This window comes from Tympanuchus pallidicinctus, unplaced genomic scaffold (genome assembly GCF_026119805.1).
Source record: "Tympanuchus pallidicinctus isolate F22 unplaced genomic scaffold, pur_lepc_1.0 scaffold22, whole genome shotgun sequence".
NCBI classification, from domain to species: domain Eukaryota; kingdom Metazoa; phylum Chordata; class Aves; order Galliformes; family Phasianidae; genus Tympanuchus; species Tympanuchus pallidicinctus.
In genome coordinates, this window is record NW_026294739.1 from 41,302,320 (window position 1) to 41,328,702 (window position 26,383).

Sequence of the window (26,383 nt, forward strand, 5' to 3'; positions counted from 1 at the left end):
GATTTCTCTTGCCTGTTGAGGGCATCTGTCATCTCTTCCATTTCATTACAAACTTTTGAAAACCGGCTCAAAATTTCAAGCAGATGATTTAAATCTTTGAATATAGGCAGCATTTTATTCTAATTAAGAGTGGCACTCGCTTTCCTTCTGATTCCTTCTTTGCTGCTCAGAAGTTCCTGTGTTCCTGCCTTCTTTTTTTTTTGCTTTTGTTCAGTGAAATGTCACCAAGAATTCTTCAGTGGGAACCTCTAAAAAAGGCCGAGTTCTTTTAATGCCTGTCTTCCCCCTCGTGCCATTGCATATATACACAGATCACAGAATGGCCAGGGTTGGAAGGGACCTCAAGGATCATGAATCTCCAACCCCCCCCTGCCACATGCAGGGCCACCAACCTCCACGTTTAAAGCTACACCAGGCTGCCCAGGGCCCCATCCAACCTGGCCTTGAACACCTCCAAGGACGGGGCATCACAGCCTCTCTGGGCAGCCTGAATGAATGGGGTGATGAATGGGAAGTATGGGGAGAGTGTGAAATGGAACTGAGATGACTTAGATGACAAAGGCTGCATCGTTATTAGTGAAGATTTAGTTGAATGTGTCGCTGGTTCTTCTGAATAACTTCCATAACAATGTGATGATTAATTATCATCACAGAGCGTTTAGAATTGTGCCAGGAGCTTTGGAAATGAATGACTTATGTTCCCTGTCCTGGAGAGCTCAGTGTGAATGTAAGATGCAGTAATCAAGAGTTATGGCATGGGTGCTCTGGGAGAGGAGGCCAGCCTTACCGGCTTAAATTCGGGGCGATTTCAGTCCGTTCTTATTTGGAAGAGAATTTAAGCAGCTCAAGTTGAACGTGTTTTAATTTTTACTGAATAAAGGAAGCGAATCCATGGAGCTAATTCAGCATCATTCAGCTGCTCCCTGCTCAGAGGTCTCTCTTTCCATGGTGTCTATCAGGCTACAAGGTCACATCTAAGCAACTGGTGAGCAAAGCACTCCTCTGTGCTGTCTGGCATTCTCTTGCCTGTGTTCCCTCTTCTTGCAAAGCTTGATAATAAATAATAGCACTATAAGCACACAAAGTTTCTCAGCCTCTCCTCATGGTTAAGGCGCAATAATGGGTTTCTTCTCTGGTACTCAGGGATATAAATGTCGTTCCACTATGTTTAAAATGGCATTTGGAAGCAGATCATAGGCCGTGCATGTATATGTGCATGTATAGATGTATATTGTAGGCTATGAAGACCATGAAAGGACATGAACATGGAGGGCAGAAGCAGTGAAAGAGCAGAAAGATGGAGCTGTGAGCTGCTGATCCTGCACAGGACTTCTCAGCACTGAGAAATTGTCGTCGTCTTGAGCCTTGGATGCTTCCAAGATCCAACAGGCTCAGCTTGCTGGAACAGCTACAAGCTTGACTTTGGCTGCTGTGCTATTACTAAAGTTAATATGTGCTGAGATGAGCTGATCTCTGTGGTTTTCCTGCAAAGGGTCTTAATGGACAAACGAGGCAATTCAACCACCTGTAGATTTGACTGTTGTCTTTGGAGCAGGAGCCAGATTTTGATGCAGTCAAACAGAAGGCTGAAAACTGACTGTTTTTTTCCCCCACACCAAATTGTTCTTAAAATGCAGATTAAGGCTGAAGAGGAAACATGTTTGGTTGTAGGAGGGGGGAGTGCCATGGGACTTGAAGTTGGAGCTTCTTGCACACTGTCTGTAGGAGAAAAGGGGACGTGGAAACCTGAGGCAAGCAATTGACAGCTTTTCTCTAGCATCAAACTCTTTCCACAGGGCAGTAATAGATGAGATCTGAGTGGTTACCGTTGAGAAGACCTCTTCCAAATTGGTGTGGCTGAATAACGTGTGAGCTGAGGATCTGGCTGTGCTTGCAAGGCACCACTGGGATATTACAGAGCAGGGCCTGCAGAAGTTTTGATGTCGTACACCAAAGCAAACATCCAAACGGGCATCGTTTTAAAGAGGATGTCAGAAGAAAGCCGGCTATTAAAGAAGAAACCACAAAGCTTATCTTCTGAAAGATTTCCCGTCTTTTGGGAGGGTGGTGATTCATTCGAAGGGCAGATCTAGCAGGACCAGAATTATCTTTAAAGAACAGCTCACAATTAAATGACAATTAATGGATAAAAGGCCAAGGTTTAGGCTGCCAGCTTCCGTTCTTGGCAATAGCTTTCACTTGGCTATTACAATGCATCAGGGATGTCTCTTACCATTTCTTATCTGAGGGATGCAGAGGACGGCTTAGCTGCCTTGACAGAAGTTTGGGGAACTAAGTTTAGTTGTGGGGCTTTTGCATCTTTTGTGTCCTGACGTAGTGAGGGGTGGTGGGAGGGTTTGGGGTAGGATGTGGGAGGTGCAGGGTTGCTCCATCCCAGCCAGCGCTGCAGGGGAGTGGGGAGATAGAGCAGGTGGTACTGGGGGGTGGGGAATCCCCTTTGTTAGCTGACCATCTGAGCTGGGAGGGAAGAGTTTTCCTTTGCTACCCTGGAGGTCACATTCAAGCACCAGCTCTGTCCCAGGCAGCCTGGAGGTGTTCAAGACCCATGGAGATGCGGCACTGAAGGATGTGGGCATGGTGAGGGTGGGTCTGGGGTTGGATTTGGGGATCTGAGAGGTCCTTTTCAGCCTTAATGATCCTATGATTGTGTGACTTCTCAGCAATGCTGATAACTGAATCCCTTCCCTAGCAGGCAGCTGCCATTAACAGGGCTTGAGGAGCTGGTCCGTGTGCTTTGGTGGAAGGAACAAACTGTGTCCCTGAGGAACCTTTTGGGGTGACTGGGAAGATCTTGCTGGAGATAAAGGAGATCCTCCTGCTCAGCTGCAGTGGAGTGAGCTCTGTCCTGGGAGGAGGCTGAGGTCTCCTGTCAGTGTGCGGGTGCCATGGGCTCACTGCTGCTCCTGCTAGAGCCAGCAGCAATGCTCCAAGCATAATAGGAACAGGTCAGACCACTAATTGCTGCTCTATCTCATTAATGAGCAGAAACTCCAGCAGTTTTATCAGCTGTCGCTACTCAGATGAACAAAGTTCAGCTTGTGCGTGTCTTCAGTTCTCGTTATTTTCTTGTGCTCTGCATTTCTCTAATCATGGTTAAAGCTCTGCAGAGCAAATTTTGGAGGTGATAATTTGATGACCAGCACAGTGCTGAACACAAAACTTCTGTCTTTTGAGTGGGGCTGTGCAAGAACCATGAAGCCAAGTTGCCACACTTCATCTGGCTTCTCCCTTAGCGTGAAGGTAGAGTTCTGCAGCTGGCAGCCAACGGCTGTTTGCCCGGTGACACACCACAAATGTGGTAAACCCAAAGTGTACCAACATGCTTTAGTAATTATTTACAGCTCTCTGTATGCAATTTGGGCTTTGGCATAGGCTGCTCAGGGGGCTGGGGAAGTCACCATCCCTGGAGGTGGCCAGGAACCATGGAGATGTGGCACTGAGGGATGTGGTCAGTGGGCACGGTGGGGGTGGGCTGCTTCAGACTTGGTGATCCAAGAGGTTTTTTCCAACCTTGATGATTCTGTGGTTCTATGAGTTTGTCTGGTGGGCCAAGCAAATGGTTACCAAGCTTGGATTACAACCCAGAATCACAAACTGTGGCTTGTGAATGCATCAAACTGTTAAACCCCCACTGATAGGCTCCTGTTACTGATGCTTGATGGAATCCTTCAGGCTTAGAATGGCATGGTCCTTTTGCTGCTGTCTTGTCTCTGTGGCTTCATTCTGATCTATGTTTGCACACATACTTTTCCTTGTTGTTCCTTTTCTTAGAGCAGCTTTCATTGAGTTGTTGATATAACGTGCCCTTCTTTAGGTTAAAACAGGTTACTTTCAAAGTAAAAAGGCTGAATTCTGCAAATTAATGCATAATTATTCTCCGGTCTTCTAGGAAGACTTATTCCTTTGATTCTAGGCTGTAATCTCCTTGGAACAGGCCTTGCTTTGACATTTGCCTCTCTTGAGGTGAGGTTTGGAGGTGGCTGGGTAAGATAGACGTGAGGAAATTGGGGTCAGCTTTGCATGCAAAAAGCAGTTTTGGGCTCTGCTGTTCAAAAACAGTTCTCTGATTGAGTTGCTAGCAGTCTGACTCCTGAGACACTGCAGAGAGAAAGAGCTGGATGCAGAATATGGGGGAGAAGAGGTCACTTTGCACCATGTAGTCTTCTGAGGGCTGAATCTCTTCAGAAGTGGGGGTCTGTCTGATCCTACGAATTCTGCCTGTCTGATCCTACGAATTCTGTTCTTTACTCTGTAGGTGTGTTTTATCTGCTTGGTGAGATGAAGCGGAATAGCCTTAGACCCTGGCAGGGATTGTTATCTCCAAAGCTACTGTAATCTCTCTGACGCCTCTCTTTGCATTGCAGCCCTTTCTCTGTTGATCCTTCCGTTGGGACCCTTGGGATTGGTGACACCATGCAAGTAACAGTGGAGTTCCACCCACTGAAGACTGGGGACCACGGCGGGTCCCTGGTGGTTCACTATGACACAGGTGAGTGCTGGGCAACAGAATCGCCAAGGTTGGAAAAGACCTTCAAGATCATCCAGTCCAACCATCCACCCATCACCAATGGTTCTCACTGAACCACATCCCTCAACACAACACCCAAACGTTCCTTGAACACCTCCAGGTGACTCCACCGCCTCTGTGGGCAGCCCATTCCTGAGCACTCTTACAGAGAAGTAGCATTTCCTGATGTCCAGCCTGAATCTCCCCTGGCGCAGCTCAAAAATGACCTTTATGAGTCCCTTCCACCTCAAATGATTCTGTGATTTCATTCTATGAAGTAACGGCGTGGGCTGAGTCTGTCCTTCTGTGCCCTATCTCTCTGTGTCCCTCTGCATTCCTGCCAGACCGTGTCAACACGCTTCCCACACACTACAGTGGTTCCATCATTCCTTTTCTTCCTAGCAGCTCGCTTCCCTCCCCAGATTGGAGTGAAAGACAGAAGGACTTTCACGGTCTGCTCTGAAAACCCTGAGGTTTGTTCTTACAGGGCTGAAGCATGTTGGCCCCGAAGTGGTTGATTGGTTGACCTGTCCCAAAGTGGTGAAGTGTGTGCAGCTGCTTGCTGTGGGGTGGGTGACATCCCAGGGCCAGGTGCCACCTACCTGGGGACGAGCCCATGATCTCCCCTCTGCCTCTCAGCACGGCGCTACAGTTATTTTTAAGTAAACTACAGATCGAGGAGGTGAGCAAAGGAATAATAAAAAGATTATCTGCCTAGCTTGGCAGCATACAAACAAGTAAAATGCTGCAGAGTTGGATTGTTGAAGTGAAACTGAAACATTTAATCAGTCATTCTCCAAAGCTGCTCGTTGCAGGGGTGGTGCAGAGCTCACAATGGGGCTGGGCTGATTTGGCCAGCACCACGACCTGCATACAGAAAGCAGCTGTGCTGCTCCTGCAGAGCTGCCACCAGACTTGGTTATGAAACAAGCACTTAGAGCAAAATAGCAGCTTAGGACGGTGGGAGGCACTGTGCTGGCATGGCTGTGTCTGTATTGACTTGCTGGCTTGTGAGTGGCGGTGGTTCTCCGTGGGTCACTTGGTTGACTTGTAGGATTGGGTGCATGCTGTGCAGTTTTTGCAGAGTTTGGGTTATGCTTTTGTTGGAAATCTTTCAGAGAAGCGTGAAGGAAATGTCTATGTAGTGAAAATCTGGCCTTGATGCTCTGCATGTCCATACAGCTCCATGTCCCCCATGTCTGTGTGTCTGTATGCGTGAAGTCCCAGCCTGCACTGAAGTGGAAGGGGCTTGAGGTGTTCTGGGCTGCTGCACGTCCCTGTTTGTCACAATGGCATCAGGTGGTGGTGTGAGAACGAGCTGGTGAACCCAGCCTGGTAAGCATTCCTGCTGGGGAGGGGTCCTGCATGTGGCACCACAGAGAGTGGCTGGTGCCTTGGGTCCTCCTGGGTGACTCCCAGCCCACATTATGTGGATATGGGAAAACAAAATCAGTGGATTTTGAAACCAGACTCAACCAAGCCCCAATCTGTAAAGCTTAGTTATTCTTTTAGTGCTCAAGCAGTTCTCAAGTGAGATGCCCAGGATGCAGTGTAACACGAGATCAGTGAGAGGATGCTCAGGCTATGGAATGCGTGATGGGTTCCCAGAGCTGTGACAGAGGTGGAGAACTGATTCGCCAGCCTCACGACGTCTGTCAGATGCTTTATTGCAGTGACCAGATATGGGCTGGCTGTAGAAAGGAGGTGCTGGAGAAGCACTGGGAAGTGTGGAAGGAGAAGCCCTTCTCTTCTCCCTACAATCCTGCCTCCCGTTGCACTCCAAGAAGCACTGTGGTATGATACAAGGGGTGATCTCCGAGCTGTGGGACCCCATTCTGGGTTTCTGCTTGGCTGTTTGTAGCACCTGTGAGCCTCAGAGGACTTGTGCAGCTCTGAAATGACTCTGTACAACTGTTTTTTTTTTAATTTTCCCATTGGCCACCGCATCCCTAGGGATCCTTTTGTCAGCACAGGAAGCTTCAGTAATTAGCAAAGCCCCACTGAGCTTGTGCAGAGCTGACAGACACTCCGTACTGAGATGCTTTTATTGCTGTCAGTGATAAAAGTAATTTGCAGATCATTTTTCCTTTCTCTGTGAGACTGTGATGCAGAAGCCTGGGGGCAGGATGTTTGAGGGGAGAGATCAGAGGTGGTGAATTTTAGGAGAGGTATCCAAGCTGAGCCAGTCCTCAAGCAGGAACGTCTGCTCTTCTGTTATTGTCCTTCCTGCTCTGGTGCAGAGCTCCAGCAAAGCAGCTCCCTGGGATGAGGTGCAGGCTTGCAGTCCCTGAGCAAGAGCCCCATCCTAAAGCAGATCTCAGCTTGTTTGCTAGGGGCCAGACTCTGGCTCACTGTGCTCCTTGGGCTCTGCATGCTCAGAGCAAAGAGGGGAGGGCTCAGCTCCTTGAGTAATTGCAACAAGGGCAGGTGGAAGGTGCCAGCAGCATCCGCCTGCAGCTCTGCAGTTGTCAACCAGATTGGGTGAGTTTCTGCTGTGTTGGGTTGTTGTGGCCTGTGGGTTTTCCCTGTTGCAAGTGGATGAAGTAACACACAGATGGGGCTCTGGAGCCCCGTGTCCTAGCAAAGAAAATGGGTTTTTCATCTCAAATGGGAGCTATGAGATCAGAGGGGGATTTAAAGGCGCGTTTAACCATAAGGAATTAAGGAGCTGACGTGGAGCTCTTCAGTCACCCACGGAGTGACAGCACCATGGGATTGGACAGATAGAGACACTGGGGTCTGGTGGGGGTGGTGGGTGACTACAGAGAGCAGTGACTGTGAGGGAACAAAGTGTGCATCAGTGGTGTTATAGAGGCCGGGTCCCACCAGCGTTAGCAAGGAGGAGCTGTCAGCTGCAGCCCTGGTTGTTCTGCTTCTGCTCAGCTGGGGGCTGTGAATTCCATCGCTTTGGGATGCTGAATTTGTCCAGCACCAGTTTTACCCGTGCTGGTAAATGCACAACGAAGGCTTTGTGGTGTGCTGGTGATGGCTGTAACCATGCAGGAAACTTTGTTGAATCTCAGCCTGCTTTCTTTTAATTGCTGCTTGAGGCTAAATGAGTGAATGGGTCTTCCAGCACCCCTGAATCACAGCTACCAGCAAGGATAAAGCATCAGATAACAGCACTGCCCTCCTGTCATCTCCATCTGTGCTCAGGTAGGCTTCGGAGGGGTCAACTGCCTCTGTACAGCTGTTTTCTTCCCTTAAGAGCCTCCTTTCCACCAAGGTCTTGTCATTCATCTTGGAATTGCAATTGGTGGCTTCCAGGAACTTGTTTGAGAATGAAATGAAAATCCTATTGATTCAGTCTGTAGAGCAAACCTTTGCCTTTCTCTTTTTTTTTTTTCCTTCTACCCACTGATTGATGTGAACAGGCAGTAGGGTTTAGCTGAGGCTCAGCCCTCCCTGTGCTTCACATGCCTGACATCACTCAAGGCAGAACGCTCTCATTTGTCTTAACTGCAGCCAGGATGGAGCAGCGTGCTGCTTCTCTCAGCAAACTCACTGCCTCTTACAACAACTTATTTTTGGTCCCTTGAAAAGTTCCTTTGTCCTCGGAAGGGGTTGGGATCCATCCAGCATTGATCTAGCCATGCAAGTTCATGAAGACCATGAGTTGTGGTCATCTTGGGTGACAAACAGAGGGGAAAAACGGGACAGTGGGCTGCTGGGTGAAAAAGCTGCTGGTGCATGGTGTGCTTTCCTTCTTCCACCGCTGAGAATTCCCAGCACTTTGCCTGGTTCCTGCCTGATTTATAGCCTTGCCTGCCTGCCTCGCGGTGCCTGGGAGGTAGGTGAGCAGAGGGAGGTGATTTTTGGAAGCAAATGAGGTGTGAAGTTAACGTAGCTCTGTGTTGATAGTGGCAGCGCTGCACCAGACCGAGGGCTGGTAACTAATACCCCATACAGCTGCACGGTTATGGGCTCTTATTGCTCAGATCAATGAGAGTGAGGGGGTCTTATTTCTCCCCAGAGTGCTTACTTATGTTGAAACAGCTAGCAAATGGTTCCTGTCATCATTCCCCTTTTCTAGAACTGCTCTCAGTAATGACTTTTTTTATTCTGATTCGGATAAGGGTGTCCTGCCTCTTTCAAACCTTTGGCCCTCACGAGGGCTTTGTGAATGGGGACAGGTGGTCCCTCCTTGGCAGGGGAAGGGCTACCAACGTTTGTGCTGCATCCGTACTCAAACACCCCCTCACAAATCCCTGCTATTGCAACCGTGGTGTTGTTCCAAGGCAGGAGCAGCTTCCTAGGCTTGGTGTGGGGAGCTGGATTAGGAAACGGCCTCAAATTGCCCCAGAGGAGGCTCGGGTTGGATATTAGGAGCAATTTCTACTCCAAGAGAGCGGTGAGGCGGTGGCACAGCTGCCCAGGGGTGGGGAGGAGTCACCGTCCCTGGAGGTGCCCAGAGCTGTGGGGATGTGGCACTGAGGGACGTGGGCACGGTGGGGGTGGGCTGGGCTTGGGTTTGGTGGGCTTAGAGGTCTTTTCCAACTTCAATGCAAGAGGAGCCCGTGTTGCTCAATGGAGAGGTCACAGCTGCCACGTTGGCCATTGCCAAGCAGTCGTTGCTTTCTGCCTGCCCCCATTTTTGTCTCAGAGTTGCTTGCATCTGGGGCAGAATCCTCTTGTTGCCATGAGCTGGCTGGAAGGAACAGCAATATGCTGTGTCCATGTGACAGAAGCAGGAGAATTATTTATCCCAGATCAATCCGGAGCTACAATAACGCCCTCTGAGCAAAGGGCTTGGCTTTATTTTTCTTGTTTCTGGTGATATATTGGCAGAATCTGTCTCCTTGACTGTGTTTACAGCAGAAGTGAGAGCAAGACAACCTTCTGACAAGCTGAGTGAATGAAAATTAACTTGCTTTCTGTGCTACCCAGCTATTCCAGGGCTGGCTGTGGGCTCCCCTAGAAGAGGTGAGGGGATGCAGCAGGGTATTTGTCTTGTTTCCAGCTTCCTTAATAGAGCAGTGATCAGCGGAGGGGAAAGTGCCAGCTGTGATTGGTAGGAAAGCATTCTTCATAAAACCCTAAATTTGTTTTGAAATCTTGTTTAAGAATTCCCTCATCCATTCATTGAGATGTACTTCCAGGCTAAACAAAACTCGTCGTTCTATTTCAGAGCAATTTGTGCTTCTCTGGAAACTATTCCCTCTTGTGCAATATGCAGCTCGTGTAGTAGGAGAAGAATTCTGAAAGGTGCTTTGGCTTTTCTAAATCTCCTCTTTTTTTTTTAACTCTTTCCTGCAGAAAAAGGGTCCAGGAAGGATGGCCCTCTGCTAGATTCCTGTCTTGAGATTACAAAAGCTCACGATGTGTGAAGGTGCCTGCACGTGCAATGAATGCTGGAGTAAAACAGCAGTGTTTCTGCTGTTTTAGTGTGCGTGTTTCAGAGGTGCACAACCCAGAGCATCTGCTGCAAGGGTGCATAAACCCAGCTCTCGATTTCCATTTCAGGCATTGCTTTGTTGAGGTTGCAGAAGATGGGCTGTCTTGTTCTTTCTGTCCAAAGTGTATCCAAAGCATGCAAGGAGGCGGGAAATGACGGCCTGGAATAAGGCAGTGTTCTGTAAATAGTGGTAGGGCCAGTAAGTCCAGGGGATGTTACAGTAGAGCAGAGTGGCTTGCCCCAAGAGCAGCAGCAGGGGATGCTGAGCAGAGCACAGACGTGTGCATATGCCGTGTTCCCCCCTGGGGCTGGCAGCTCTCAGGGCTGGAGGCTTCGGTCTCATCTTTGTTTAATAGCTGCTGATGGTTTTGTCTCCTGAGAATGTGCCCAGGTGCTGTCTGGATGTAGAGCTGTGAGCCTCCATCCTATGGCGATGCGTTCCGAACGAATGAACGGATTATTCCTTGATGAAAGCGCTGCTGTTTGCTCAGTGTAACTTCTGGGAACGTTATCTCAGATTCTTGTCTTATGAGAAATTGTACCATTCTATGATTTCTTGGGTCAGGGCTCCTCTGGGTGACTCTGCCATGTCCTCATTGAAGAGGAAGGGCAATGATCTGACTCTTCTAAACTTCTTTATATGTGATAAATCATCCATTGTAATATAATCCCTTATACAAAAAGGACTGTCCCCTCCTTGGAAAAGTTGCTGGTTCTCTTACAATGTAACTTGAATGCCCACCACTGTAACACCCTTAAAAGACTTGAAGGCTGAATTCCTCAGCGTGGGGTGGGACGGATGGATGACTGTAGAGATTTGTGATTTGAAGGATGAATCTGGCTTCATTCCCCAAGAAGAAGGGGGTCTCTCTTCCCAGAATCAACACCATTCTACTGCATTATGGCTGGATGTGTGGTGGGCAATTGCTGTTGTGTTATGGTAGGATTTATTGAGTCCATCCAGCACACGTCCAGCTCTGCCCTTGTGCTGTTACGTGGCAGCCTTTAAGACATCTTCACAAAACACAGCAAGGCTGGGCACAGCTTCTACACCTCTGTTCTCACCTGCATCCCATTCTGCTGTAGGCTTTACTTGTTCCTCTGAACATCCCTTTGGCCCCCGTGCATCTTTCTTGTCAACAAGAAGGGACTGAAAACTGTCAATCCAGCTAAAAGCTGTTGCTAATTGTTGTTAGCAGTGCTTTGCTCTGTTCCTTGTGCTTCCACCAGCAAATGAGCTGAGTGAAGGCTCTCTTTTGCTTTATTCCAGGCGAAGATGTTCTCACAAGCTTGTATGGAGCGGCGGTGGATGTCAACATCAGGCTGGACAGGAACTCCTTGATGATTGCAAAGACTTACCTCACGCTGGCAAACCACAGATCTGTAGTCATCCACAACCGGAGTGAGATCATAGCCCACTTCCAGTGGAAGGCTTTTGTTACTCAGGAAGAGGAGGATCAGCAGAAGCTGAGGTTGGTGTGAGAGGTTCATTTCAGGGTGATGCTCTGCCAGGGGTATAGCTCGTGCATGGCTTCAAGTGGCATTGGTGGTTTTGAATGTCCTAGGATGAGGAAAGCATCGAAAGCATCAAGATGTGTGAGCTTCAGGGTAATGCAGCCCCGTTCTTCCTGTTCCATTTTTGGCCTTTATTCCATTTGGGGATGCTCATTTGGGGAGGAGATATCGATTGCAATGACTGCATTTCCTCACATTGCAATTCCATGCTCTATGGGAGCACAAACCCATGAGATCTCAGAATCCTGGGGTACAGAGGGTCCACAAGGCTGAGGACTGCACTGAGAAGCAGCACTTAGCTATGCTATATGCAGCAATGTTATTATAAACCCACTGCAGTGCCTTTACTCCAGCTTTGATAGGAAGGTGTTGTAGAGCTCTTTGTTGGCGCAGCAGGCTCCTGCTGTGGGGCATCGAGTAGTTTTGCCCTTCCCAGCACAGTAAGATTCTTCTGCCTGTCTTTAGAGGCTGGAGGGAGCTCTGGGGAGGAGAGAAGATGGGGCTTGGAAGTGCCTCTGGGTTCCTGCTCTGTGCATCTGTGTGGCAGTGAGAGGTGGGACAGGTAGTGCTGATGATACTGGAAGGGCCAAGGGTTGGACAGGTCCTTCAAGGAGTGTCTTTGGTGAAGCTGTGAGATTTCAGTCTTAGGCAGCAAAGAAACACAGCCTGGGGGATGATGAATTTGCAATTACACTTAAAAGCCTGAGCGATTTAGGGAATTGTGTGACTTTCCAGACTTGGATGGATGTAGGTACATTGGAGTTGCTCCGAACCCACAGCTGATCGGGAAACTGCCTTAAACTGGAGCACTTTTTAAGGGCTTCTGAGCAAATAAAGTTCAACATAATTAGGTCAGAAATGCCTTGAAGGCCAAAGCTAGTTTTCCACTGTTCTCTATTTTTAATTACACAGTGTGTGACTTCTGTGCAAGCTCAATGTGTTAAAAGAAACCTCGTGACTTTCTCTTGGTGCTTCCCCAAACGATTCCTTTAGCATCTCTTCCTACCTGTCCGTCTCACATTTAACCCTCAGTCATCCAAGGCAACCAGGTTTCCTCACAGTTAACTTCCACCTGATTTTTTTCCCCCCAGTTACATCTGATGTCATGCCAGTTTGCGTACTGGGCTTTGGCCAGAGCATTCTGGTCTTCCTTGCTGCAGGCCCTTGGAAGCATCCTAACTCCAGTGCTGGAGCCCTGCTGTCACCCTCTTGATGCACACAGTGCCATTCTCTTCCTGCTTGCTGGGGCTGCCCATCTTGGGAGGTGAATCTGAACCATCCATGATGCCCAAAGCTCTGTACTTCTGTCCAGGAATCAGTCACCTTTGTCCACAAGGAGCATGCTTGGTTCCTCAAGGCAGCAGCATCTATGCACAACAGTTGAGCTTTGCACAGGAAGCTCCAGAACTGAACCTGCAAATTGAGAGCACAACGATGTTGGAGTTAGGGCTAGTGTGACCTCCTTTTCAAATAATTCATTTGGGCTTGAAATTATGGGAAGCCAGTAACTCTGCTGCATCTTTGTGCCCCGTGTGCCCACATCTGCTGCTTTGCCTTGCACCTTGGTGGGTGCTCACAGGGTGGGGATCCTACAAAAGGTGCCTTCACGGTGGCTGGGGAAATAGACAGATAAAGGAACCTCCATAATAAACATGAGTGTGCTTGGGTTGTGCATGCATGCTTGGGTGCCCCAAGATGTTCAACTTGGAGCCCATACCAGGTAAGTCTGTGTTTTTGCACTCAAGGAAGAGACAACCCAACGTAAGAGAAGCCCTTGAGGTCTCAGAACAGTTCTTCATGGGGAAAAGCAGAGCAGGACCCTGTGCTTGGATGTGACCCTAAATGGTGTGGATCATTAGGGATGTCAGGGTTCTGCTCTGTCCCCCTCCTGGAGGACTTCCTGGGATGCCCATGGACGGAGACTGGGCTCAGGCTCGCTCACCTCAGTGACCTTTCCTAATCCACTGCTTTGTAGGTCAGCCATGGAGAAAGATTTCCTATTACACTATGGGGAGCTAGCCAAAGCAAGTATTTTTGGCACTGGTGACAGCATTTGCCTGAGGCTCTGTCTGTGTGCAGCTAGTAACGGCTGTGACTGTATTTCCTTTCTAATTGCATTTGAATTTAGCTGGGTGATGACTGCTATCCTTTTCTTTCTACGTCACCTCAATTTGCTGCATATGGAGCCTTCCACCCACTCCTCTGGAGCTGTGACCTGCTGGGTCTTTTGTGGTTGAGGACTGTTGTGTGAAGGGGGACAGCAACATAAGCCACAGTTCTCTCTTCTCATCTCTTTGTTGTGATCTTTGAGCACCAGAATTATTTTGGCTGTGGCTACTGGCATGGGGAGAGAGAATTGAGGTTCTGCTGAAAGAGCCCAGAAGAAGGGAAAAAATGAGATTGTTCAAGGCTAGCCTCGAGGGTCTGAATTCAGAGGTACTGGTTCTGACTTATTTATTGGGAATGCTCAGTGAAGTCTCTTCCACTCTGTTTTTATGGGTATAAAACCACCAATTTCGCTGAGGTGATGTGATGTCCGAGTCCATAAGCTTGCTTTTAAAGTGGTGGGAGACCTATCATGGAGAGACCTACAGGGACCAGAAGCAGATACTGTGCCGTGCTCCAGTGGGGAAAGAAAAAGGCTGATGCTGGGGAAATGCAGCTGAGATCCAACCTCTTCCCTCCCCAACCCTTTCCAGAGGAAAGCACTGCAGTGGTTGCCCCTTGGTATTTCTGTTCTCTGCGTCCCTGTGAGCAGCTCTGTGGGTGGCAGAGGCCATCTGAGGTGACGGATGGACGCTCCATCGGTTGGCAGCTTTGGGCCAGGAGCTCTTTTGAGGGGTGTTAGCTTTCAAAAACACATTCTTAGCTTGCAAGCGAGGAGCAAAGCGCCCCGCCATGCTGGTGAATGGGTGGTGATGACATGATCCACGTGGGACCCCGGGCTCTGGGTGAGCCCCTTGCTGTGCTGCAGCTGCTGCTCCCCACTGAGCACGTTGCCGGCCCTCCTTTTACACGGCAGCCTCTGCAAATGTGTTGCTTATCCAATTATCCGCTTGGTTTGTCTCTCCCTGTGGCTCCAGGCTGTGTCACAGGCTGCGGAGGCAGGAGGAGGACGAGATGGATCGCTTTGCTGATGAGTGCATGGTGGATCCCTCTCTGCAGGAACGCCTCTCCGTCCTCTCCCGTGTCTTCCAGAACCACCGTGCAAAAGTGCAGGGAGACTCCATGCTCTTCTCCGATGACATCTTTGCCATCGAGCCAGTGGTAAGCAACACCTGAGACCTGCCTCCTGTTCTTCCTCCAATGCAGCCTGCGTTGCCCCCATGGCACAGCTTGGCTTTCCCTGCTGGGGAATGGAGGTGGGAGTAACTTCCACTCAGCTCTGCGTTTGAGGGCTCTTTGCTAGCGAATGGGCCACATGTGGTCTGCTGTTGTTTGCTGACTGTGAGTTCCTCTCCTCTGTGCACCTGTCTGAAATGTGCTTGGAGCTTGCAGAGAGATCAGTTTGGGCACTTCTTATACTACAAAGGAGTTAACAAAGGATGTTTATAGCACTGTCAGTTCACGTATTAACCCTGCCCCCAACAAAACAAAAGGAGGCCAAACTCAGGTTTAATCATGGAAGAACCAATCCCTTCCTGTAGTCTGGATTTGCACCATGTCTGTGTCTCCTATGTGAAGTCACCTGTGAGCTGGACATAAGACTGGCAGGTTGAAATAGGCTTTTTATTGTACGTAGGTACGGAAGTATTTTTGATTTTCTGCGTATTTAAGCAAAACTCCAGTTTGTTTCAATCAACCAGAGCACCCCGTGGTGCATGGAGCAGTGTTTGGAGCACATCCCAGGGCTCAGGTCTGGAGGGAGGTGTTTCCAGCATCACCCATCTTCTGACTTCCTTTAGTTATGGAACAATCAGTTCAGAGTTGTGCTCCTGCCTTTCTGTCCCCCTGCCTGGCACGAGGGTTCCTTCTCAACAAATAAATACGTTCTCCTCTTTACCAGATGGCAGAATCGGAAAAGCTATCACTGTTCACTTCCATAACCTTCCCTCCAGTGATGGCTCCATGCCCTTCTGCTTTGATAGATGCCCTTTGTGCTCTGTCATGCAAATTCCACCCAAAGATGGGACCTTGGTGCCTTAGCTGACCAATGTTAGTCTCTGCTTCCCTTCCTCCCAAACATCACCCATGGTGCCTGAGAGCACCTGGTGGAAATGATCAGACCCTTGGGACAAGGGACTGATCGATGGATGAATTCATGTTTATTACCCTCAGACTGTTTGCAGAGGTCAGGAAGCTGTTGGTGCCATAGCAGCCTCGTGACCTTTCTGGGCAGGATGGCTTTGCAGACTTAGTGCAGAAGATTTGCTGCCATCTGTAGAAGCTGCAGCAGATCACTTCAGTCCACGCAGGGTTAACTCGCTGATGGAAAAATAATAACAACAAAAAAAGAAGAGAAGGCAGTGATTTTGGAGCTGCCACATGACCATAAACATTTTGAGCAGCCGTCCAAGCCTGTGGGAAACAAGCTGTTATGCAACTCTGACTTTCTAAGCGCATCTCCAAGTCAGTTTAATTTATTTTTGCAAATGCACAGGGTCTTGTCAGCAGAAGCAGCTGTGCTGGAAGCCCAGGTGGCTACCACAGGGCACAGCCCTTTCTTTTTACTGCATTCTCTCCACCACAGCCAAGCTGTAATCACGTGGGAGCTGACTCTTTGGAAATGGAAACCAATGGGGGGGAAGGATGCAGATTTGTTACTGTCCCACTGCCCTTGACAAGTCGTCACTGTCCTGTTACGAGGAGTGATCCCTTGGTGTTGTACGTGAGCTCTGAGAGATCCCTGGGTTGCAGAGTTGTGGGTGTGGGGGATCCTGCAGCTGGGAAGCATCCACAGCAGAGCTCACTGCACAGCACTCTTGGCAGAAGAGTGCTCCACCATCTCATCTGGAAGCCCTGGGTCCATCCCACAGCGCCGTGTGGGTTTGGTTGCTTATGGCCAGAGGCAGATGTGAGCAATGGCACTGCTATTGCCATCGGTGCCCTGAACTAGCAGGGTGCACCGTGGGCATCGTTTCACTAGCAGTCGGACAAGAGGTGGTGACCCCAAGTTGCACTGGGCAACTTGGATGGTTGGATAATGGGACCTTGGGCAGGTTGGATAATGGGGAAAAATTCTTCTCCAGGAGAGTGGTGGGGCACTAACACAGCTGGCCAGGGAATGGGGGTTGTCACTGCCCTTGGAAGTGGTCAAGAACCATATTGGATGTGGCACTGAGGGGCAGAGGTCTAAAGCTCTCACAGGCATGGGTGGATGGTTGCACTAGGGGATCTTGGGGGTCTTTCCGACCTTAACAAATCTATGATTCAGTGCTGCTGTTTCCATGATCTTCAGTTCAATGTCCACTGCATCTTTTGTGCTGCACCGTCCACCCAACCCTTTCAGTCTGTCCAGGGCTGATGTAATGCCAGCAGCGTTGCAGTATCACGTTCTCAGCACCTTGTGTTGGGTTTCTATCCTGGATGGCATCCATGGCAGTTCTCCCTGCCCTGTCCCACTTGCTGCTCACTGCTGGGGGCTTGAATCTCACACACCAACCTCAAAGGGTGGGTGATGAAGCATATTCCTTTTAACCAGCAGCCATTCTTCTCCCTTGGGGTAGCAGGAACATGGTGAGGAACCTCTTCCACAGCCTACTTTAATTTCCCAGGAGAAATAACTCATAATATTTTCTAGCTTTATAGTCTGACATACAGCAGTAATGAATGGAGAAATGACCAGAATTTCCCAGAATAGTTATGCCTGTCTCAAAGGGATTTGTTTTAGTTATGGAACAGCAGAATAAAATGTAACTGGTAATTTCTTCTTGCCCTCCAACCTTTGAGTCAATCTGCCCATCTGACAGGGACAGACTGCCAGAAGTTTCCAATCAAATGCATGGAATCCTGCAGAAGAGTGACTTCAGCTCAGGAGACTGAGCCTTTTAACAGCTGGTTCTGGCTTTCTAGTGCTGGATGAATGCAAGGCTCCACTGGCAGTGCTGCATTAGAACTATTGCAGAGCTTTGCTGGTGCATAGAAGTGGTATCTTATCCATAGGAGTTGGAATCAGACCCTACAGTCTGACACTGATGCCTTTTAGGAAGTTCCCACTGCTGTAGCTACAATGGCTCCCAGTGGCAATGCAGGAATAAGGCAGTTTCCCTCTCTAGCATGGCTCCTACCCACCCCACGTGGTATATTCTTTCTCCTGTTCAGGGCAAGAGAAAATGAGCCCTGAGAACCAAGTAAGTGTGGGCATTGTTGCTTCAGATCCCTAGGAAGGTTGGTCCAAAGTTGAGAAGATCCATAGGGATTCCTCCAACAGGTACTGAGCTGCGTGTCTGCAGGGAGCACCTCTGCAAACACAGCCCAGGGCTGGGGGATGGCATGCACCTGTGCTTTCTGGGGCCAGCACTCCTCTGGTGTGTAGCAGGGACCCCAAAGCAGACCATGAGGGGCTGTCCTCATTGCCTGCCTTTGACACAAAAGTCAGGGTTTAGGGTTGGTGGAGAACATTGCCCAGAGCTTTGTATAGGTTATCCTGTGTCTTAAGGATGTGGTTTGGTGGGCACGATGGGGATGCTTTGATGGTTGGACTGCAGCTCAGCTTTAGATCTCCAGCTTGGATAGAGCATCATTAAGGTTGGAAAAGACTACTCAGATGATCCGGTCCAACCATCAGTCCATCCCCTTGATGTGCACTAAACCACGTCCTTAAGATATAGGATAACCTATAGGAGGCCTCAGGCTATCACCCAGTGTTCTCCTAAACACCTGAGCATTACAGCCTTGAAGAGTCAGCCCTTTTTCCTTGCGGACCCTGGGACCGCTTTTTGGGAAGCTGAAGGTCATCACCACCCCAAGATGGTTGCACCACCCAATGTTGGTTGCACCACAGGAGTTGGGATGAGCTGTGCTGTGGGCAAGATCCTTGCTGTGCCTCCGCTTCTGCGTGCTGCAAAGCAGGGAGCTGGGATTTGCTGAAATACATCTGTTACGAAGCTCTCCATGAAGCTTCCCTTCTGTAGCTGCGGTGGCTCCCAGCCCTGTTTCTGAGCTGTCCCTACTTGCTGGCCCTGCACTCAGGTCCCCATGCACTGTCATGCTCTCCCTGCTGCTGCCTCTGTGTGATATTGCTGGGGCTGTGCTCCAGCCTGGTGCCAGCTCTATTTCTATCACAGATGTACTCACAGTAGAGTTTCTCAAATCCCAAAGTCAGCTAAACTTGCTCAGCTAGAAAACTGCACCGTTGTTAGCAGATGCATATTCATCAGGCCAATGGCTTTTTAATTTTCTTCCTTTCCTGCTTAGATTCATTTTTTTTGCTTATGAATTGTATTGTGCTTGCCTCCATTAACGGGAGATGTATTGCCTCTGTCAACCTTTGAGTAATAACCCAAATGCCCCCGAGTGTCCACAGGGCCGCTAAGTCTGGCTGTGGTGCACAGAGCAGACTGGTTAGTACCATCAAGAAGCCATCTGCTGCCTTACACTGGGAGAACCTTGGCTGGTCTGGGTGGATGGAGAGATGCACTCTGATCTTCCCAGGCAGGGCTGGGCTCAGTGAGAGCTTGTTCTGTTCAGCTATAAGCAATACAGCCAGTAATGATGGCATGGTATAAAACCTCACTCTGCTTTTCCAAATATGTTTAAAGCTGGGGAAAGCACTGCAATAGAGAGTGGTTTGGCTGTCATCTTCACAAGAATGATTGAATGGCCTGGGTTGACCTCCTTGGGCAACCTGTTCCAGGGCTTCACCACCCTCTGTGCACCATCATCCCCGCAAAGACTCAAGCTGAGAAAGGGCATTCCCAAAGTGGTGGGAAAGCTTGAGGCCTTCAGTGGTACAGGGCTGGCATTAAGCAGGAAGGGTGGCACATCCTGTGCCCTGTAACTGGAGTGCAGGGCAGGATGCTCAGTAGTAAGTGGGATGAACCCACTGTAGAATGGCTCCTGGCAATCCAAGTAGAAGATCCATTCAGGTTAGATACTAGGAAAGCTAGCTCAAGCTTTCACTCCTCACTGCTGTTTGTTCTTCTATTGAAGATCAAACTACCAGCACACACAGAGGGTGGTGAGGCACTGGAACAGCTGCCCAAGGAGGTTGTGGATGCCCCATCCCTGGAGGCGTTCAAGGCCAGGCTGGATGTGGTTCTGGGCAGCTTGATCTGGTGGCTAGCGACCCTGCACATGGCAGGGAGGTTGGAACTCAATGATCATTGTGGTCTTTTTCAACCCAACCATGGTTATGATATCCTAATGGCACCATAAGGTTTTATATTCATCCTATTCCTTGCCGGAGAGAAACACTGTGCCACGAGAGGTTCAGGTGGGATATTAGGAACGGTTCCTTCTCAGAAAGAGTGGTGAGGCACTGACACAGCTGCCGAGGGAGGTGGGATGTCCTCATCCCTGAGGGTGTCCCAGAGCCATGAGGAAGTGCCACTGAGGTCCAGAGTGGTCACATCCAGAGTGGATCGATAGTTGGACTAGATGGTTGTAGTGGACTTTCCAACCTTAATGACAACCTTAATGATAACCTTAATAAAGATGTAGCACTCGTCTTTTGTTCTAGCTCTTTGGGAAGACTCTAAGTCATCCTCTTCTTTCGTTCTTCTCTCGTGGTGATGGGGAGGACTCCTTGGTGCTGGACGTGGTTCTCTCTGCCATGATGTCCCTGGGCAGGCAGTGTGCAGAGGAGCTGCTCACAGCTGCAGCCCAATAACTCACCGTGTCTCTTTAATTTCCGTGGGAACCATCCTTTGAGCTGTGAGCACCGAGCCGATGGGAAGTGTTACAGTTATTTAATATTTATGCCTCAGGAGCGCCGGAGGCTCCCATCAGTTCAAGGCTCGTCTGGACAAAGCACTGAGGATGCCCAGCAGCCAGCAGAATCACAGCCCCGCTTTGTTGATATAAAATAGCTCTGCTCCCTGTCTCCTTCTATAAGCTGCATTTTTTATTCCTTGCAGGGTATCACTGCAGCTAACAAAATGCCTCTGTCGGCCCGTAAAGGTATGGGGTTGGGAACGTTATTGTTTTACAGCCGATACCAAACTCTCATAAATTTTGTTGATGAACGTTCACTTGCTCTTTGCTGATGCCCAGGTACAGGTGACAGTGTTTGAAACCGAGAAATGTGATGTTTGGAGGTAAACAGCTCACTGTCTGCTTGTTTCAGGAAGGAGACGTCTGGCCAAATTCTTCGGCTGAAGTTAACGTGATCTTTAAACCCCGAGAAGCCAGGCTCTATCAGCAGACCGTCTACTGCGACATCTCAGGTGGGGCTCCCTGTCCCTCTTCCCTTGTGTGGTGGGGCACCAGCACTCCGTGCCAACCTGGGAGGGTGCTGGTGAAGGGATGAGATATCAAGCCATGGATTTCCCCCCAGCACTGATCCTACAAGGATAAAGAACTCCATAGCAGGACAGCTTCTGGGGACAGGCACTGTGAACACACTGAACAGGTGGTGAAGCACTGGAACAGGTTGCCCAAGGAGGCTGTGGGTGCCCCATCCCTGCAGGCATTCAAGGCCAGGCTGGATGTGGCTCTGGGCAGCCTGCTCTGCTGATTGGCAACCTGCACACAGCAGGGGGTTGAAAAGAGATGAGCACTGTGCTCCTTTTCAACCTAATCTGTTCTATGCTTTTCTGGTTCTGTGTGCTGGGAGCAGCTGTGACCAGCCCACCCCAGGTCACCCTCCTTGCCCTTGCAGAGGTGGCAGCTTTGCTGTGCTAGCATAGGCAGGGAGTGCTTGCAGCAAGCTGCATGGTTCAGGTTACCTTGCCCATCCTCCAGGGCTCCACACGGTGCTGGTCAAGATGTTTTCTGGGACGGAAAAGGGAACGTTGGGTTTTTCCCCATCAAAGAGAAAGAGATGGGAGGTAGTGGTCCTCCAGTTCTGGAGGATGCAGCCACCAGCACAGCTGCTTTTCCTCTCGTTGGCTCTCTTAGCTGGCGGATACAAATGTCATGAAACAGATTTTATTTATACAGTAATTGCACGGGGTTTGCTTGGCAAATGCCACCTCCAGTAATTACACAGGGCTTGTGTTAACAAACCATCTTCCTGCCTGCCAGCTGTGGTTGTTAGAGATGTGGAAGGGAAGGATTTACTTACAGCATTGCTCCCAAGGGATGCTTCTGGCTCTGGGATCAGTGCTCCGGCGTTCATCGCTTTGCTGCAGCATCCTCAGAGGTTCCCTCCAGGAGTGGCTGAGAGGTGGAGAAGCTGCTCGTGTGTGGTCCTGGAGCAGCCTGGGTGTTATGGGAATGGAGCTGGGCAGAGGGTTTTGCTCTTGAAACGAGGGTCTGGCTCCTTGGGACCCCTGGAGGGCCCATGGGAGAGCTCAGCTCTTCCTCTGGCTCCCAGAAGGAGGACCTAAAGGTCATTTAAATTATGTGCCTACACCTATTCCTCGTAAAACAGAGCACTGTTGAGACAAGCTGTCAGTGTCAAGATCCCTCGGTGCAGAGGGAATCTGAAGAAGCAACAGCGATGCTCAACAGGGGAGTCAATTAATTTTGCTTCTCGTTTCCTCCAAGAAGCTGTGACTGTTCTGTGTGCATTTGCATGCCATCACAAGTCCCCTTGGAGCGTGGTGTGCAGATGGTCGACGCGTCCTTTGCTGGGAATATTTGGAAGTTTGGCCCCAGTGCAGCCCCATGCATGGCACAGCTGAGTCTCACGTGCCTCGGTGGGTCGTGGAGCAAGCACTGGTGGGTCAGGAGATTTGCAGAACCCATCAGCACCACACAGCCTGCAAATCTGGCAGTAACGGAGCGGTTTGAAATTTGCTCTGGGCAAATATTTAAGCTCAGAATGAACCTTTAGTTGTTCATGCAAATAAAACCGTGGTTCTTGAGCTGCTGGAAGGAAGTATGCAGAAGGCGAGGTGATGCTCAGACACACAGATTTTGGTTTTGGATTAATCCATGCTCAGAAGCATATTGCGTTGCAACTGATTTATGCCAAGAACTCCAAGCCATTCACAGACCCGGGCCCACGGTAGTTGGAGGAACCAAGTCCAAATTGGTGGACGCTCCGTTGCCTCGTGGTGGAGCTGTCCTACTAAGATCCAGGCTCTCGTTGCACGATATTGGGTGTGGATTTGGGGCTGAGGTCAAAAACGAAGTGCAGCTTCTCCTGCATTCATCCTGTGTGCTCCAGGGCATGGTTTCTGTGGTGGGAGGACTGCGTGGCCCAGGTGGAGGTAGAGAGCAGGGTATTCAGGAAAGGCTGAGGACATTCTGCAGGAGGAGAAGGATCAGCATTGATTGGTTTGCTTGCAGTGGCCATGGGATATACATCTCTCAGGTGCATGAATTGAAGCTTCACAGTTTCATGGACAAAAGCTCGTTACTTGAATGTATTTGCCATCTCTTAAGAGCTTTGGTGGGTTCAGATGTAGAGGTTTTAAGGAAGGTGAAGCCACGTGTGATGCCAAATGGATAAATCTCTTGGCAGCAAACATCCAATGCTGTGTGTTTTACAGTGTCTGTGAGCTAGAAATCCGCAGCCCTCCAATTAATGTCTGAGCTGCAAAACGTAACTCTCATCTCTGCCATCAGCTGGCCTTTGGCTGCAGCCATTCGAAAGACGTTGAGTTCAACAAAGTTCCATAGCTCTTGCTTTCTGACTTTTATCCAGCATCCTCATCCCGTGGCTGCGAGATCAAAAAGTCAATTGTCACTCAAAAGGCTGTTCCAGGGGAGTTGTCAAGTTGTGGTGTAATCACTGCATCGTAGTATCTGGGCTCATTTCCCATTGGAAATCACCTAGCATGTTCTGAATAACTGTATGGGGCGGTGAGGCACTGCTGCCCAGAGCTGGGGGTGCTCCAGAGCATGGGTGGCCCTGTGCTGATTAGGGCTGGATGGGCTTTAAGGTCCCTTCCAAGCCAAATGTGCTGTGATAAGATTCTGTGATCACACAAAGAACTTTTAGGGCAAATTTGGGGCCTTTTGGGGCTTTTTTGGGCTCCATTTTGGTGGTTTGGGGGCCTTTTGGGAGCCATTTTGATGGCATTTTTGGGGCACGTTTGAGGCTGTTTATGGCCATTTGGGGCTTTTTGGGGGTCCAATTTGGGGCCTTTTGCGGGGCTTTTTAGCCTTTTGGGGGTCTCTTTGTGTCCATTTAGGGCATTTTTGGGCTCCATTTTAATGGTCTTGGGGCTTTTGGGAGCCATTTTGATGGCATTTTTGGGACACGTTTAAGGCTCTTTGTGGCCATTTAGGGGCTTTTGGGGGGTCCAATCTGGGGCAATTCAGGGCCTTTTGGGGCTTTTTAGCCCTTTTGGGGTCTCTTTGTGTCCATTTGGGGTGGTTTTGGGCTCCATTTTGGTGGTTTTGGGGCCATTTGGGAGCTTTTGGGGGCCATTTTGATGGCATTTTTGGGACACATTTGAGGCTTTTTGTGTCCATTTTGAGGTTCTTTATGTCTATTTGGGGCTTTTTGGGGTTCATTTTGGGGCAATTTGGGGCCTTTTGGGGCTTTTTACCCCTTTTTGAAGGATAGGAATACTTTAGTGTCAAGCTGCAACTCTTGGACTTTCTCTTCCTCCTCGTGCTCCTCACCTTCACACAGAGCAGAACGGGACGGCAGGTGGTTTGGGGGCCATTTGGGGGCTTTTGGGGGCCATTTTGATGGCATTTTTGGGACACGTTTTAGGCTTTTTGTGCCCCAAGCCAGCACGGGGATGGGGATTGGAATTGAGATATTGGGGTAACAAAAGGAATCATTGCACTGAGATGGAAATTCCCCCCAGGCCGTGAGACCAGGCTGCCCCTGCGCATCAGAGGGGAAGGAGAAGGGCCCCGGCTGCGCTTCAGCTTTGACCAGCTGGACATCGGGAAGGTGTTTGTGGGCTCAGCCCACAGCTATGAGGTGAGTGGAGGGAACCCACCTGAGATCTGTTCCCTGCAGACAAGCTGGGAATGCTTAGTGCTGCCCGCCGTGCTCCTCTTGGTGCTCCGCTGCTTGCACAAACTGCAAAGCATTTCTGTAAACGAGGCCGAGGAAATTGCCGTAAATTCGGCATCTCTTGCAGAAAAAAAGAAAGAAAGCAGAGCAACCAAAGGGAGGTAGTAAATGAGGCAATGCATCATGCCAGACGTTTTGAAAAGCGGTGCTGTGGCAGGGAAGGACACATTGAGGTGTTTTCTTACCAAAATATTTTGCTCTCTATGCATTTTTAATGCTGATTCCTTATTGCTTCTTGCTATATAAATTTATAATTTCCTTTACTTGAGAAGAGATTAATAAGTCAACAATGCTGTTAGTTGGTGCTGTCCTAAGCAGCTGGACTGGAGATAAACCTCAGCTCAGGGCAGCTCGCTAAGAGTTCACCTCACCATTGTGCAATCTGAATACCTGAATTGCAGCAGCAATACCTGAATTTGCAGCAGCAGCTGCAAAATTAAAAAGCAAAGGGCATTTCTATGCTTTTGTCTCAGTTCTCCTGGCAGATTTTGCAAGGGCAGAAGGTAGGGAAAATAAATCCAAAACGCATAGATAAGGGCTTGGAAATGGCAGCGTTTCTCCCAGCGGCAGTTGATGGCTTAATTTGCTGCAGGTGGGTTTGGTGGCATAGCAGTGCAGCCAAGGCACGCGTGGGCACACTGCGACCAGCACAACAGAGCTGGAGCTCAACAGGCTTTTTAATTATTGTTTTGTATGTGATGGTAAGCTCGTAGGTGATGGCTGTGGCTCTTGAGAACAGGTGAAGTTGTTCTGCACCTCATTGCCATCCTCTCCTCACACTGCTGGTTGGGGAAGGCCCAAGGAACTGATAGACTGATTAAAAAGGAAAAAAAAAAGAAGTGTAGAATCATTCTATTTCTATGGAACCATCACTGCTTGGCATGAAGAAACCCAAAGGCAGAATTTGTTGTATTTCCATTGGCTTCCACTGGGCAGCAGCACACGGCATCTTCTGCCTCTTAGCGATGTTAATTGTGAAATTAGCAAAAAACAGCTCGTTCCTTTTGTAGGAAGATTCCTCAAGCGTTTCTTTTTTTCTCTCTGCTGCAGGCGGTCCTGTTTAACAAAGGAGCCATCGATGCTCTCTTCCACGTGGTGCCTCCAAACACAGCGCTGGGCTCCTGCTTTGCCTTCGTTCCCCGCGAGGGCCTGGTCCCACCGGGGGGCCTGCAGCACATCCACATCTCCTTCTGCTCCACCATCCTGGGGCAGTTCACCGAGGAGTTTGGGGTCAGCGTGCACGGCTGCCCCCAGCCCGTCACCTTGACTGTCAGGTGAGGCAGGCATTTGATGCCTCGGGGAGATCCCAGCGTCTCTGGAGGCGTTCAGGAACCTTGGAGACGTGGCACTGAGGGATGCAGGGGGTACTGGTGGTAGGTGGGTGGTTGGGCTGGATGAGCCAAGAGGTCTTTTCCAAGTTATGATGCTCAGAACCAGGCTGCTATGCAAGCTTGTCCCAGGTGGTCCTTCCCATCGGCTGCAATGTGGTGGTGGAGGCTGAAAAGTCGATGCTTGTTGTTGAAGAGCTTTGGGGTGGCTGTACCTCCTCAATAACTCTTGAGAGCCCTACCGCTGGGCTGGGTAATGAGGGAATGAAAGGAATCTGCAGTTGATTTATCAATAAGGTAGGGGAAAATTGATTAAAAAAAAAAAAAAAGCAAGGTTATTACTTTGCCAGAGCAGTAAGTAGGTCTGTTGACCTCCGGTAGAGGAACAATTACGGTGGGTTTGTGTTTGGAGGGAAAGTGCTGCTTTTTTTGGAAATCAAGAGGGAACATTTCACGATCAAATAATTTATTCTCCTCTGTCCCTCCCCCCAAAATTGGTCATGGGACGTTATTGCATAAGCAGCTTTCTCCTTGAGCAAGGGCAGATTTTGCTTGGAAAGACGTGCTTATCACAGGTAGAATACAATTTT

General features: G+C 49.4%; 1 protein-coding gene across 1 annotated transcript in view; it reads left to right on the top strand.

The window, feature by feature from the left end:
* Positions 1 to 26,383, top strand: part of HYDIN (HYDIN axonemal central pair apparatus protein) — a 115,967-nt gene that overhangs the window by 24,403 nt on the left and 65,181 nt on the right. Inside the window, exons 8-13 of the mRNA XM_052685441.1 lie at positions 4,386 to 4,510; positions 11,194 to 11,395; positions 14,522 to 14,705; positions 20,665 to 20,764; positions 24,251 to 24,369; positions 25,516 to 25,739. Coding sequence (XP_052541401.1) covers positions 4,386 to 4,510; positions 11,194 to 11,395; positions 14,522 to 14,705; positions 20,665 to 20,764; positions 24,251 to 24,369; positions 25,516 to 25,739 — 954 coding nt within the window. The remainder of the gene's footprint in view (positions 1 to 4,385; positions 4,511 to 11,193; positions 11,396 to 14,521; positions 14,706 to 20,664; positions 20,765 to 24,250; positions 24,370 to 25,515; positions 25,740 to 26,383) is intronic.